The sequence below is a fragment of the Aquarana catesbeiana genome, linkage group LG01 (genome assembly GCF_042186555.1).
Source record: "Aquarana catesbeiana isolate 2022-GZ linkage group LG01, ASM4218655v1, whole genome shotgun sequence".
NCBI classification, from domain to species: Eukaryota; Metazoa; Chordata; class Amphibia; order Anura; family Ranidae; genus Aquarana; species Aquarana catesbeiana.
Genome location: NC_133324.1, coordinates 751,962,190 through 751,978,448, shown reverse-complemented (window position 1 = coordinate 751,978,448; position 16,259 = coordinate 751,962,190). Strand labels below are relative to the sequence as shown.

Genomic DNA, 16,259 nt, shown 5'->3' with positions numbered 1-16,259 from the left:
TACCCATATGAAAATATTTAGATACACTAGTGGATGAAAGCAACACCATAGCCAGTAAGTTGTACATACAGTATACAAGAGAACAGGTCAGATAATGGGACTTTAGGGTGTTCTCACTCCAAAGTAAATTTTATATACCCAAACAATATAAAAGAATAAAATCACACAAATAAAAGCATGGGCTTTAACATCCTCATATAGTACCTTCACCCTCTATAGTGGTTATGGGCTGGCCACTAAACACATATGTCAAAACACAGGGCCCGTGGGCTGAATCTGGACCACCAGGCCTCATCATGTGGCCCTCGCACCCAGTTTTCCAGTCAGCGTGGTTGAACTTCATTCCTCCACCTCCGGCTCTCACCCTCCTCTCATGGTCCTCCGCTGTCACTTGTAAACACAGAAGCCTTCAGCGTTTACAAGGGAAAGCTTTGCTCAGCAGCTCCTAGATCTAACAGATCCCTGCATGCATTCACGGTGCGCACAGCACGGACAGACCTCTAGAGGAGGAGCAGGGTACTAGGGGGAAAAAGAGGTACTAGGGGGAAAAGAGGTACTAGAGGGAGGTAGAAGGAAGCTTTGGGGGGTGTTGGGGTAGCGCACTCCTGAACCCCTAATGCATGCAACGCACCCCTGAACCCCTAATGTATATAACTCCTGAGCTCTGCATGCTGTACGTAATGATACCCAGATAAAACTGGCACTTTGAGGGCAACCATAATGATACAGCCCGCAATGAAATTGGGTTTGACATCCCTGCACTATATTATTCATGCTTAATCTCATATCTCTAACCCAACAATGGGCGGCACAGTGGTGTAGTGGATAGCACTTTCGCCTAGCAGTAAGAAGGGTCGCTGGTTCGAATCCCAACCACGAGACTACCTGCCTGGAGTTTGCATGTTCTCCCTGTGCCTGCGTGGGTTTCCTCCGGGTACTCCGGTTTCCTCCCACACTCCAAAGACATGCTGGTAGGTTAATTGGATCCTGTCTAAATTGTCCCTAGTATGTATGAATGTGAGTTAGGGACCTTAGATTGTAAGCTCCTTGAGGGTAGGGACTGATGTGAATGTAAAATGTATATGTAAAGCGCTGCGTAAATTGACAGCGCTATATAAGTACCTGAAATAAAATAAAATAAATAAATAAAAATAAACAATGCCAGGCTTAGTATACAATGATCAGATGTCAATACATTGGCTATATCCATAACCTGAGTTCTATACATTTTGCTTAGTGCTTCTTTAGGAGTGAGGTGCTGTGAATGAAGACAAAAAAAAAAAAAAGTCACTTACAATATCTTGACATTAGGTTGTATATCCTTGCATATGCCCATCAACATGGAGCACAATGAAACTCAGAGTCTAACAGTATGGCTGTTTATCATTTAACAGGATGCTGTTCATCAGTGTGCTGGTGTAAGGAGTCCGTAAAGCCCTAACCGATGGGAGTCACTGAAGGAACAAGATGTCAGTGACACCCACAAACCATTCTAGAAATAAAATTTAATAACTGTATTAATAAAAATTTTAGGTGTACTCATGCAATTAAGATCGCATAGTACTATAAAAGCAGAGGGAGATATACTGTACCACTATACAATGTCGTTCACATGAACAATATTACAAAAAGGCGGTTCACCTTTTGTGACATCTGATCAGTGTATACCTACACTGACCCCTGGATTGTTGGGTCGGAAATCTAGAATTGAGATAAATTATATATAGGCAGTGGTTATGGGCTGACCACTAGAGGGTGCCAAAAGTACTATAGGAGGATGCTAAAGTCTATGCTTTTAGATGTGTGATTTTAATCTCTATAATTGTATATAAAATAAATAGAAATTATACTTTTTAACAGTGGTTTTTGTCCATTGATTTTTTGAGAGGAAACACCCTTAAAAGTCCAATTTTCTGTAGATGTGCACTTTGAATACTTAGTCATGTGCCAACAAAAATCCTGTTTTTATTTAAATTCACTCAAACTTGATGGTGTATTCCAAATGAACACCATACATGCTGCAAAGTAAACATTTTTTTCAAAATGAGCAGCCTCGGTTTCTTTAGTAAACCAACACCATACACAGTTCTTAACAGTATATTTAGCAACATAAGGAAGCTACAGGCAAATAGCTTTTCGAGAGAGAGAGATTGAGAGAGAGATCGAGAGAGAGATCGAGAGATCGAGAGAGAGATCGAGAGATCGAGAGAGAGATCGAGAGATCGAGAGAGAGAGAGAGAGATCGAGAGAGAGAGAGATCGAGAGAGAGAGAGATCGAGAGAGAGATCGAGAGATCGAGAGAGAGATCGAGAGATCGAGAGATCGAGAGATCGAGAGATCGAGAGATCGAGAGATCGAGAGATCGAGAGATCGAGAGATCGAGAGATCGAGAGATCGAGAGATCGAGAGAGAGATCGAGAGAGATCGAGAGAGATCGAGAGAGATCGAGAGAGATCGAGAGAGAGAGAGAGAGAGAGAGAGAGAGATCGAGAGAGAGAGAGAGATCGAGAGATCGAGAGAGAGAGAGAGAGATCGAGATCCATCTCTCTTAGCCATTGCCTGGAGCGCTCCTTTAACATGCTGCTATAGTACTCCATCTAGTATGCAATTATTTATATAGATGGAATAACAGACCCACTTTAAAATATTAGTGTTCATTAGAAATTAATTCAATGCATCTAGCACCATTTCTTGCAAGATTAAAAAAAAAAATAGTTTATAATAATCTTTTGTAATGCAATAAAACCATAAATTTCAGAATTACAAAGGCTCAATTGGGGGAAAAAAAAAAAAAAAAAAACCACACACACAAAAAGGCATAGTGTGTCTTGTGAACTATACAGGAGAAACCAAGATTGTTATAAGAAAAAAAAAAAAAAAAAGAAGGACAATTATGGTAAGATCTTGGGTTTTAGTACCAATAGACAGTCTATTCTTGAAAATCCAAAAAAAACAAAAACAAAAAAAACTGAAATTTAATATGGACATCGGTCATGAGAAAACCAAGGGGGCTGCAATTGCTGGTCTTCTGAGAATAATCATTTTCTGGCTGTGCGTGACTTTCTTGGAGCAAGAATGTAGAAAATGAAAGTTAAAAAAAATAAATAAAAAAAATGTTTAAAAAAAGGGAGTTCTTTATCTATATACACGTGTTCCAGGTCATGGACTTAATGTATTAAAACCAAATCATCAGCCTGCCTTTTAAACTGCTAGCTTTTTCGTGAGTGTTGGTATTGGGAGCCAACATTTTCCTTTACTTTAACTGGGCAATAAAATCAGTGGGACAATAAAACTGGTATTTGACTTCTGCATAGAGAACAATGGAGATTCAGTTCTTTATTTGGATATTGCAGTAAAAGCAGGTAGATGCAAAGTAAGGCAAGTTGGAAAAGATGGGCATGTAAAACAAACTCTGCATTGTTCAGAAAGAAAAAAAAAAAATCCTGGAAAACATATGAAAAGAATCAATGCAGCTGGCATGCATGCAGTGACAGTGAAAACCAATGTAATTGTGAAGTAAGGTATGGTTTTGTGGATTCAGATCACACAGGCTGTGGCGTGTGGCTTCCACAGTACCCAGCATTCCACACAAACCTGCAAAGAAAGAGGCACTCCGAATGAGCCGGAGTGGGTGTGCTTCAAACATGGAGGGCAACAGTTTGCTGCCACACATCTGTAAAATACCTAGAACAGGGAGTGGAGGCAAACGTTTTAAAAGAAGGAAAAACAAAAAACAAAACAAAACAAAACCACACACGCAAAGAAAAAACACAAAACAAGCAATACACATGCCAAGGGAAAAGGTGTAAGTCATGCAAAGTGTGTTTGGGACAGAAGCTACACTGCACACTGGAGGTAAAGCATCTCAAGATAAGAAGACAGAATTATTGACTAATCGAAGAACATGATCAAACGACTAAGGGATCTGAACATTTTTTTTTTTTTCACTTTCTAGGGCAAATAGAGTTTCTGTATCCACATTTCAGATAATGACATTACACACACAAGAGGCATGCAGGTTGAATGCACAGATGAATAGGCAAACCGAGAAATTTTGGATAAACACAATAAAATAAAGAATTAACTGGGTGAAATTCTATTCTGAAATACTGATTGATACTCAAGGTGTTCACCAATTTCACCTTTTGCCATATTTGAGGAACCCCGGCTTCACCAAAATAAACAAAGTACTTTAGATTCCAGAATATGTTTTTAAAGTGGTTGTAAACCCGCAGGGCTTGCTGTACAGTATGAAACAGTAATGTGCTCACATATCTAAATGCAATCAGTCCTTTTACCTTGAAATTAAAATTTTTCCCTGGGCCTGTACGAGCCCTGTCAATATTGGAGACTGGTGAGCGGGTGTCAATGCCGGAGCTCAAAAGGCGGAGTCGTGACTTCACAGGACACCCCTTCTATCTCTACACTCCCCCGGGCAAGCAGAGTCACGAAACTCAGCCACACAGACATAGAAAAGTGCGAATACGTCAATCCCCACCGTCCAATCGGAACTTGGGGAAGAGCAGGGAATCGTGGGAGAGCTTGAGGAGAAAGGGGAAGTTATCTGCTGCTGGAATGCTGGACACACCCCCCCTGCTCTCATGCATAACAGAAATCCGTCATATGTCAGTCACAGCATATATATTTTTTCATGTGTCGGCTTTTAATCCAGCAATAAAGCAGAGAGGATTTTTCAGTGCTGGATTCACCGTTCGTGGCAAGACTGGGCACACATGACTTGCAATCCTCTACTGTACCAGGTAAAAAGCTTACATTTTTCTTTTTCTTTCCAGATTTACAACCACTTTAACCACTAAAAATAAAAAGGACGCACTGACCTAGTGCATTATCCTAAAACCATCGCCTTATTAATATAAAAAGTGGTAAGAGCTCTGAGGAAGAGACTAGTCCTCGAAATGTGTTTGCCTATTGGATCCTGACCTTCTCCTGCCACATATGACACACTCTGGAATGCATGATGCTGTGCTATGTGATGAACTTAATAGAATTGTCATTTTGGGAGTCTAAAAGCCCTTTTACACTGAGCCGCCCCGGGCGTCGGCGGTAAAAAGCAGCGCTTTACCGTAGTTTTTGCAACAATATTCGCCTGCTAGCGGGGTGCTTTTAACCCCCGCTAGCGGCCGAAAAAGGGTTAAAACCACCCACAAAGCGCTGATACAGTGGCGCTTTGCTGGTGGTTCGGTGGCGCTGCCCATTGATTTCATTGGGCAGGGGCACTTTAGGAGCAGTGAGCTCCGCGCTCCTAAGAAGCTGCTGGCAGGACTTTTTCTGACGCCCTGCCATCGCGCACCACTCCAGTGTAAAAGCCCTCAGGCTTTCACACTTGAGTGAATGGAGCTCCTGTTTGAGGGCGCTTTGCAGAGGCTATAGCACCTCAATGTGTGAAAGGGGTCTAATACTTACCATTTTAATTAATAAAGCAATAGGTCTGTGCACCCTCTTTTTTTGTGGTTCCAGACTCCCCCAGTCTTATGAGGGCAGCAAGATGAGAGTTATTCACACAAGTCAGGATGACGAGAGAGAGAGAGAGAATCTCTCTATCATATAAATGTGACATTCTGGCAAATTCTGCAAGCAAGTTTACATGCCCACTTTGGAAGACTGACAGTTGTGAAGGGGCTTTAATGTAACAGCAAAACCTTGTGTGTATACCTGGCAAAACTTGCACATATGGGGGGAAAAACAAAAAAACAAAAACAAAATACATACCTAGATTAGATCCATATAGTCCTTGACCGGTCTGGCTCACACCTAGTCTGACAGTGCTATCATGACTGATGTTTTCTAGACTGTCCTGAAGCCTGAATAAAGGCAGACAAAAATTAGCAAAAAAACAAACACAAATAAGCAGCTTGTGGACTACAGACTTAATGTAATCTGACAGAAGGATTATTTTCCAACAGAAAGAAAATTCAGTTAAAAATAACTAGGTTTCTAAAGGCAACCCAGAACCAAGGAGGATAAGACTAAGGCTGGCCATACGTTATACAATTTGTAGTGCAAGGGCCTCCCTGATTTCATACAAATTGGAAGTTTTTAGGTTTGACCTCATATTATAAGGAAAATTGTAGGAGAAAAGTTGTATAAAATGTATGGCCATCCTACCACTGCGTTCACACCCGAGCAGTGCAACGTGTTTTAGAACGTTGTTGGCAGGTTTGTTGCATGACAGTCCAATGACTTGAATGGTCTGCCGGTTGTGCAGCAAACATGCCAAAAATAGCTCATGTACCAATTCTGGCACCAAGACAAGCGAGTTCGGCAATACGCATTTTCATGCGACAAAATGTGCACCTGCCAACTGCACTTGGGGTGCCATTAACAAATGATGCCACCGCAACTGTGACATGTGCTTTTTGCGAGTTTCCGGAAACATGGGCAGAAACGCATGTTTCTGCCTGCGTTTCCATGTCGCTCAGGTAGTGAGTGCAGTCTAAATGACAACTCTTCAAATCTGTTGTAAACATGCTGCTCATACATTCACATCAGGATCCATTCAATGTACTGCGGTTTATTTTCAATAGAACTCCAATACAGGAATCTAACAGACATTGCAGTGCACTACAGTGCAGGTAATGCACCACCGTGTGTTGTGGTGTGTTGCTGCATGTCAAATCTTTGCATGTCAGCGTGAATGGAAAGCCTTAAATACTTCTCTACCGTATATGTACGTATATTTACATCCTTGTTGGGAAGTAGTTATATATCAGGATCACAGTAGCAGGGCAGCCACGATCTTGGTATTTTTTTAGCCGGCAATGCTCTACAAAATTAAAAAAAAAAAAAAAAAAAGTGATCCAAGCGCCTTTTCCAGGCTCTCTCGTCCCACCAGAAAGCCCAGGACTGATGTGACCTGTCACATTGGTTACACTGTGAAGAGTTGAACGGACATTCATTCCCCCTCTTCTGTGACATCAGAAACTGGAAGAGGCAAGGATTTTGTCATTTCTGGTTTCAGTCCGTTCACAAGACTTTACCGTCTTTTAAAGCAGCTGATCAAACCAATCCTGGTTTTGATTGGCTGCTTTGGAGGGCATAGGAAAGATTTGCCCCCCAATCTATTCACAAAGAGGCCCATTATGTTATGGCCCATGCTATCACAAGGGATGTTGTTCAAAAACTAAAGTTTAAATAAAAAAAAAAAAAAAAAAAAAAAAAAAAAAGGAGAAAGTAAAGATCATCTTCACCCTAGAGGGGAAAAAAAAAAAAAAAAAAAAAAAAAAAAAACCACACACACTTTGTGAATGGTCCCACAGCCTTCTGAGACCTGTGACATGTCCCAGAAGGCTTCAAGCCAAGAGAGGGGGCCTGAACTTTTGCGCGGATCGCCAAGTAGTAGAAGTGGGTACCTATTCAAACACTAGGTACCCGTGCCTCCTAAATAAATGTATCGTGCCAAATATGGTAGAGGGTAAGAGGAGGGAGATATAACGCTGAACTTGCCTTTTAGGGTAGGAAAAAAAAAAAAAAATTAATTATAGATAAATAAAAGGGTAGTGCCCCCGGCCCCCCGCACTCACGCTCATGTAGGTCACACACACACACACACACACACACACACACACACACGTAAACCATGGTCGCACTACATATGTGAGGTGTGGTCGTGAACGTCAGAATGAGAGCAATTCTAGTGCCAGACCTCCTGTGTAACTCTAAATTGATAACGTGTAAAGGCTTTTAAAGCATCGTCGATTTTTTTTTTTTTTTTTTTTTTTTGTAGTTTATCCCTGTTCCACCAGCACACACATAATTCATTAAAAGTGTATTTTTATTGAAGATAAGTGTTTGATAAACTGCTCCGCAAATATTGTGCGACATAAAAAATTGCAACACACACCATTTTATTTACCAGGGACTTTGCTTTCAGAAAAAATATATATTGTTTGGGGTTCTAAGTAATTTTCGATCAAAAAATAAAATTTTAAAAAAATGCAGATTTTTACATGCATCTGAAAAATGTCAGAATTGGCCAGGTTTTGAAGTGGTTAATGCAGCGCACATCAAAATGCATGCATTAACACAACACTCCAAGACAGACCAGCATGGATGGACTCATCATTCAAGAGGTAACTTCACTGCTGGAGGAACACACAAAAAACTATTTAGTACAGTTATCCTTTATCAAGTTGACTCCCATATCCTGATACACACAAAAAAACCTCTCAGCTCTGGTTGGAGACATTGTACTAACCATGCGAGGTTAGTCCAGCAATATCCCCCGCTGAACAGTTGTGTTCTGACAGGGGGATGGCCTCCGCCATAACACTGCGATCAGCACTCTCTGCCACTGGCTGAGAGAGCTGATCGGGAGTCGGTCGGCTGCTGGTTTTCCAGCATGCACAGCTGGCTTCTGTCGGACAGACTGACATACACACGGGCAGAATGTCGGCCTTTTTTTTGGAACCGGTAAAGGTCTCCCGACATTCTGCCTGTGTTTATGGGGCTTTAGGCTTACCTGTCCACAAAAAGGCCATGTGGCTCCCAACTACTGTACAGTAAACGAGGAGAGGCAAGTATAAAACTTGAAGGGTTACTATTAAAGTAGAATTGTATTAAAATACTAACTAATGCTAGAAGTCTTTTAATCTGCAAATACACTTACCAATAAGTATCCTCAACATTCAGAAATCAAGCACAATAAAGCCACCTATTACTACTGTAGTGCATCAAGTCATCATACCAGTCACCAGCAGGAGAAGTTAAAACTTACGTGGTTGTGCTGCAGCTGAATCCCCCCACTTTGGCAGAGAACACTTTACTGATCATCAGCTGAACAGGGCACCTGGTAAAAAGAGAAGTTTAACAAGAATCAGTAAATAGGGTACAAAGGAATCCACAACAGAGACAAATGGAAAGTGCTAAAATTAAGGTTATAGAATCATTAACAAATGATCATATTAAAATTTTAATTACCTAAAGCTTAAAAGGGGTTATAACCCCTTGTGTTTTTCCACTTTAATGCATCCTATGCATTAAGGTGAAAAAACTTCTGGCAGTGACCGGCCCCCCAGCCCCCCCGTTTTACTTACCTGGGCCCCGTATTTGCCTCGGTGGAGACATGCTGTCCCTCTCTGCACGGGGTCCCGACTCTTGATTGGCTAAATTGATAGCAGCGCAGCCATTAGCTCCCGCTTTTGTCAATTAAATCCAATGACGCGGGCGCCGGGGGGGCGGGGGCGAGTTCGGCATTCGTGTCTATGGACGCCGAATGCTGGGCTCGGGAGCGCAAGGTGACGCCCCGGGAGAGTGCTTCTCCTAGGGGGTTAGCCGATGCGGGTAGGAGCCGCGAGAGCCTCCGAGGGACCCCATAAGACGAGGTTCGGGGCCACACTGTGCAAAACGAGCTGCACAGTGGAGGTAAGTATGATATTTAAAAAAAAAAAAAAAAAAAAAAAAAAAAGAAGAGCCTTTATAATCACTTTAAGATTAATCTTCTTCTATTTTGCTTTCCCTGGTTCCTAATTTTCGACATGCCAATTACATTTTTAAACCCTCCTCATTTTCAGTGCATACCCTACCATGTCATTATATGGTTTCTGTGCTTCTCAACGCAATACAGGCAGACCATGGCTGGTGGGAGCAGCTGGCAGGGTTGTGTATGTATCTTCCTGAAATTATCACAGCATCTTGCCTTAGGCCTGTTTCACATGAGCTTCAACTTGTCCAAAAGAGCAGTGTGAACAGCAAGCTTTGACAAAGAATTTGCAGAGCTTTCAGCAAGCTTTTTTGAAGCTTTTAAAGTACCTTTCATCTCCAGTTTGTAAATGTTAGACACAGAGCGTAATGGCCATGCTGATTGCCACTTTAAACAAGCTCCTAGCAGGCTTCAGAGCTTCCTGAAGCCTGTTGAAAGCCTGTTGAAGTCTGCTAGCAGCTTGCTTAAAATGGCGATCAACACCCCCATTAGGATCTGTGTACAGTAAAACCTTGGTTTGAGTGTAACTTGGTTTGAGAGCATTTTGCAGGACAAGTAACATTTTTAAAATAAATTTTGACTTGATATACAAGCGATGTCTTGATATACAAGTAGCATCATGTCACAAACGAGTATAAAAGAAAAAAGGCAGTGTAGCAATATGGTTACATTTAATGAAGGTACAACATTTAGCAACATATTGCTACACTTAGAGGCACCTCTCTTCTCTTTTATACTCTGTAGCTCCTGCTGGATTTTGCTTCTATCCCCTTGTGGAGGCTGCCATTTGTGGATGGACATTTTATGGTTACACAACCTATCAGATTGCTATAATCTTTTTATATGGACTATAAACTGAAGGACTTCATGAATAAATGGTTGTGGAACGAATCGTCCGAGTTTCGATTATTTATTATGGAGAGCTTTGATATACAAGTGCTTTGGTTTACAAGCATGTTTCTGGAACTAATTATGCTCGCAATACAAGGCTTTACTGTATAACATTTTGCAAAATTAAAAGCTTCGACAAAGCTTGCTGAAAGCGCTGCAGAGTCTGTCAAAGCCTGCTGTTCACATTGCTCTTATACAAGCTGAAGCCCCTGTGAATCAAACCTTAGTACTCCTTTCAAGAGTCCTCAGCCATAATGCAAGAAGAGGGATAGTTTTTGGGAGGCGTTATGCAAATACCCAAGTGCCTTGGATTGGTGGATGTCAGTCTAGAATAGTGGGCGTTCTTAGAGTACATTTGCATGCTAACTGCCCTAGGTAACTGGATGAATGGATGCCAGTCTGGAATAGGCGGCTTTTATAGGCTGAAATTGCATGCAGATTACCCTAGGCCAGTGATGGCGAACCTCGGCACCCCAGATGTTTTGGAACTACATTTCCCATGCAATCTGCAGCATTGTTGAGCATCATGGGAAATGTAGTTCCAAAACATCTGGAGTGCCAAGGTTCGCCATCACTGCCCTAGGCAATGCTCATATAATGCTCAACACTTCAGAAACTGTTCTTCTAAAAACGCACAAATGACTTACTAACAGCAAAAACCAACCAGACAATATTCTCTACTCCTACTTTTGGACCTTTCAGCTGCCTTTGATACGGCTGACCACCCCCTCCTCCTAAATAAAAAATAAAACCTTTACTCCCTCGGTCTCCATGACTGTGCTCTTCACTGGCTCTCATCCTACCTATTCCAACGCACCTTCAGTGTCCCCTACAATTCTACTTCCTCCTCTCCTCTTCCTTTCTCTGTCAGGGTCCTCCAAGTTTCTGTTCTTGGACCTCTCCTTTTTTCAATCTACACCACCTCCCTGTGTCAGCTGATAGCCTCCCATGGCAATACCCATGGCTCCTCACATACTCGCCTCCAAGACTTCTCCCGAGCCTCTCCCATCCTCTGGAATCCCTGACCCCAATCTGTCAGCCTATCTCCAAATCTATCCACTTTTAGGCAATCCCTGAAAACTTCTCTTCAGAGAAGCCGATCCTGCCTCCACCTAACAACCGTGCTTTCATTTTCTTCATTAGATCATCCCCCAGTTTTTTACCCTCCCAAGCTTGCCTCCAGGACTTTTCCCTGAGCCTCTTCCATCCTATGGAACTCCCAACCCAAATCTGTCTATCTCCTACTGCCTCTACTTTTAGATGATCCCTGAAAACCCTTCTCTTCAGAGAAGTCTATCCTGCCTCCACATAACAACTGTACTATTATTTTCGCCATCAGCTCATCCCCCACAGTTATTACCTTTTGTATCACTTGACCCCCCTTTTTAGATTGTAAGCTCGAATGAGCAGGATCCTTTGATTCCTCCTGTATTGCATTGTATTGTAACTGTACTGTCTGCTCTCCTGTGGTAAAGCTGTGCGCAAACCGATTGCGCTATATAAATCTTGAACAACAACAATAATAATATTATTATTATTATAATAATAATAATAATAATAATAAATTTGCAAATCATTGCATTCGGTTTTTATGTATTTTACACAGCATGCCAATTTGGGAATTGGGGTTGCAGTTAAAGAAATCTAAACAGTTATTTTTAGAAACCTACCTGATTAAATGAATCTTTAAAGTTGATCCTTTGTAACTCATTGCGACAGAACCAAACATCATCTCCCCCAACATGTTCACATCTGAGGCTGGTTTAGTGTACTGCAGAGATACATATATATATGTCAGTTAGCACAATTTGGAAAACCAGGCACAAGGGAAAAAAAAAAAAAAAAAACCACAAAAAAAAAAAACCCTGCACACCTTAATTTAGTCTGGGTTCACACCATCTTCGCATGCGGCTCACAGCAGGGGTTGGGTGCGTCCCCGTTCACCGTTTCAGAGCTGATTTCAGCCCCAATTTTTGGCTGAATTCGGACCTGAAAAATGGACCAAAAGACGCACAGGGCTCCTGTGTAAATTCGCACCAAAGCGCCACTGCGGAGATATCTGGGCCGCCTCCATAGAGAGCCGATTAAAATCTCCTGCTATTGCGAACTGGATGCAGAGAACCCACATCCAATTCCCAATAGTGTGAATCCAGCCTTAAAATCTCTTGCAAGAAACTTCAGTTAGTGTTCAGGCACTGCTAGGTGAAACATTTTAGGAGAAAGGGCGATCAACCCTTTGAATATTTTTAACCGATCCTAATTTTTCCCCCTCAAAATAAGAAAGTCCTGACAGATCCACTTTAATATTTACAGATCTGAAAGTACAGTTGGGATTAAAACGTATACTACTGCATTGGTCATTAACACTGATTATTGTAAAGTAGGTGTGCCCCTGCATGTATGTGCCTTTGTGTGTCACATGAATAAATACCTATACCCATCTGCAGTTGGGGGTAGAGAAAGTGGGCTTTTATAGTTCAAGCAGTTGTTTGCAAAACTGCCACTAAGCAGACAATGAAATGATTGATTTTCAGCTGGTTGATGAAGTGTTGGCCCCCTACACCCTTCACCTCCAACAGCCACAATATATGTAAAACATATACTTCCCCTCCCTATTTAAAACATCCAACAATCTGTATTACCTGGTACTTGGGCAGGGTTTCCCTTGCAGGCTGAGCATGTGCTGATGCTGCTGCAGTCCGTGAAGAGATGGTACAGGTCCCACTGCTGCTGGTCTGACAGGATTTAGTCTTCGTTGTAGCATCTTCTCCAACTCTCTGTACAAAACATTTTGTATTTTTTTAACTTTAGGGTGACATTGAGGCATGTTTAACCCATTTAACTCAGACTGACTAGAATGTTTACCTGAAATAAGAATATTTTTACGGTGTTTGCCTTTCCTCATCACTGCCCCACTTGCAAGAAAATAGATAGGACCAAGAAACACTATACATATAGATATAAATCTATCAAGCAAAGAATTGGCCAACCAAGTTTATGCTTTGTGTGTGGGGCTTGAGGGAAGAAAAAAAAAAAAAAAAAAAAAACCAAACACACAACACTTGTTAAAATGACAACTTTGTAAAACAAATAAAATTCTTTATTTTCCCAAAAATTGGGACAAAAAAAAAATTACAAACTTAAAAATAAAAAAAAAAATGCACCATGCCTCTTACTAAATAAACTTGGACTGTCTACTTTCCAAAAAAGGAGTCTTTTGGAGTCCTGGCTTTTTAGGGCCTCAAGAAAGGAGATTGGCAGCAAGTACATCAGGACTGATCAATTTTCAAACAATTTCCAGCAGGAATGCATTTCCGGCACCTCCAGCACTGAATGCATGTAATAGTAAGAGATGCTAGAGGGTCTATGATGCTGGCTGCTGGAGGATCTATTGTAACTGGTGGGGATATACTTTTGCATGGGGGTCTATCGTTGCTAGGGGTCAGTTGTTCTTGGGAGGGATCTACTGTTGTGGGAGAGGTCTATTGTCGCTTGCTACTGGAAGATTTGTTGTTGCTAGGGGTCTAGGTCTATTGTTGCTTTGGTGGTTTTTGCAACAGTGGGCAAAACGTTGTACGAGGGGTCTATTGTTGCTAGAGGGTGGATATATTTTTGCTTGGGGGGGGGGGGGGGGGTCTATTGTTGCTGGCTGCAGGGGATTTATTTTACAGATTTTTTTGTTATCAACAAATTGCATACAAAATACATGGTTCTGTATTCTCTGTGGCACAGGGAGGTGGGTAGTGGGGCGAACCAGAGGATGGTATTTTGAGGTGGGTAGGGGGTGGATATATGACTCAGATCCACCTACACAGGGAGGTACTAGAGCCAGGGCGGGTAGGAGAGAGATATGCGAGGAAGCTTCTGAGGGGTGCACTCTACACAGCACACTCCTGAGCCCTGCACTCTGTACAGAGAGTTTACCTTAACCCTGCACTCTGTACATAGAGCACCCTAGAAACAACTAGTCATTTGACGGCAACTATACTGCTGATGCGACCCACAATGAAATTGCGTTTGACACTCCTGCAGTATAGTACAGCAAATCCCTTATTTACGAAGGAGTTCCATTCCACTTTGTTCGCAAGTCCAACAAAGATAAGAACTTGCAGACAATGGCTGTGAGTGCTGATCAGTGTGTTCTGGTGGAGAAAGTCCCTCTGTCAGAGCACAAAAGCACAGTGGGGAAGATCTCCACACCAACGTTGCTTGTGTTAGTATGGCAATTTGTCAGTTTTTTTCGTTCAGCCCGCAGGGTTCAACAAAAGAAAACAGGGTGCGTGTACCCCAGCTTTACATGAATGGGCATGCAAACACTTGTTCGCATCTTTGATAAGTTGAACGTTCGTATGTAGGGGACTTAGACTTAGGGATTCTCAGACTGGGTTTTACTGCTATCTGAAGACATTGGCAAAGCAATGCTGTGTAAGGACAGTCCAATACAAGTCCCCCTAATCCCAGCATTTCCTTAGAATGATCATCTTCTCTCTGCAAAGCAAACAGCTAGACACAGTTGAAATACAGTTACCTGTAAAAGAATTTGTAATCATTTCCTTTTAATCTTGAAAATGCACAGTTTAACCAGACAGTAGAATCAAGTTGGCGATTTTTTTTCACTGTTAAGGCCCGGTTCACCTTGGTGCGATGCGGGAACCGCAAAGATCTGGACAGGAATCGCACCGCATTCTGTTCAAAAATCACATACAACTCTGCAGCAGAGCGATTTTAACCATTCATTTTCTATGGCTCAAATCACACAGGGTCCGCACCAAAATCTTACAGGACCCTTTTTTTGCTACACCAGAATCAAATCACCTGGGTGTGAACTGCATTTTCCAAACCAATTTTGGGGTGTTAACACACATCTGCAGCGGTTTGCATGAACAGGATGCAATCTTGATGCGGTGTGGGAAACGCACAGAAAATCACTGCGAATGCCGCACCACACCAGTGTGAACCGGGCCTATAATTGCATGGCCATCTCCCTGATCCCAGCCTGGGGCTTGAGTGAAGAAGAAAACAGCAGGCCAATGAGGAGATCACCACTAGTAATGAATGCATTTATTGGTATTTTTTCCTATCTGCTTTTAATTTTAGATGGAGGCCCTGAATGTATTATTTTAGGTTTGACTTTGAAATGGATTAGAAACATTGAAATGGATTAACATTAAATAAAATTTGTGTTCCCGTGTTTTTAAGATCTGACACAGGTACAAGTAGCACTTTTGGTTTTAACACATACAAACACTGCAGAAACAGAGAACACTGCAGGGAATTTTCTTTTATCACAGGCGCACAGGTTATCTGGTTTACTCAATCTTTAATGTGACTATCACTAGGCTGTTAGAAAGCACCCAGAGCAGTCATGTGCCTGACACAAGGCATTGACAGGAAAAAACAGAGCCATTAAATATGTCCTCCCTCTCTAGCCGTTTAAGTGAACAGACAAAAGAAGCATTAAAAATAAATAAATAAATAAAAAAATAAAGAAGAAAACAAAAAAAACTAAACTAAAAAACAAAAAACAAAACAAACACACACACACACACCTTAACGTGAAAAAGAAGAAGAACAGTGTTAAGCTATTACAGGCATTTTACATATATATTGTATATTGACATCAGTCCCTGTCCTCAAGGAGCTTACAATCTAAGGTCCTAAATTCACACACACACGCCAATTAACCTACCAGTAGGTCTTTGGAGTGTGGGAAGGACATGCAAACTCCAGGCAGGTAATGCCATGGTTGGGATTCGAACTGACAACCCTAGAATTATTAATCTCCCAAAACTTTTCAAAGAGTACAGCCCTACTGCCGACACAATGCTATAGGACGGTGCTGTCTCTGCTGCCAGTATTTTCTGAATAGGCACACATACTTACAGAACTACTGCTAAACATTATTGCAGGAAGGAAGCACTACCTTCAC

The 16,259-nt window shown here is 41.7% G+C and overlaps 1 protein-coding gene across 3 annotated transcripts in view; it reads right to left on the bottom strand.

Moving 5' to 3' along the window:
• The window catches only part of LOC141112792 (folliculin-interacting protein 2-like), a 104,594-nt gene that overhangs the window by 53,056 nt on the left and 35,279 nt on the right, over positions 1 to 16,259 (bottom strand). For 2 of the 3 annotated variants that reach the window (XM_073605870.1, XM_073605857.1), the window contains exons 3-7: positions 12,973 to 13,107; positions 12,001 to 12,101; positions 8,735 to 8,806; positions 5,731 to 5,822; positions 3,595 to 3,684 (exon numbers count right to left, since the gene is read on the bottom strand). In XM_073605870.1, the coding sequence (XP_073461971.1) occupies positions 3,595 to 3,684; positions 5,731 to 5,822; positions 8,735 to 8,806; positions 12,001 to 12,101; positions 12,973 to 13,107 (490 nt within the window). The remainder of the gene's footprint in view (positions 1 to 3,594; positions 3,685 to 5,730; positions 5,823 to 8,734; positions 8,807 to 12,000; positions 12,102 to 12,972; positions 13,108 to 16,259) is intronic. The other variant, XM_073605863.1, reaches the window with a different exon arrangement.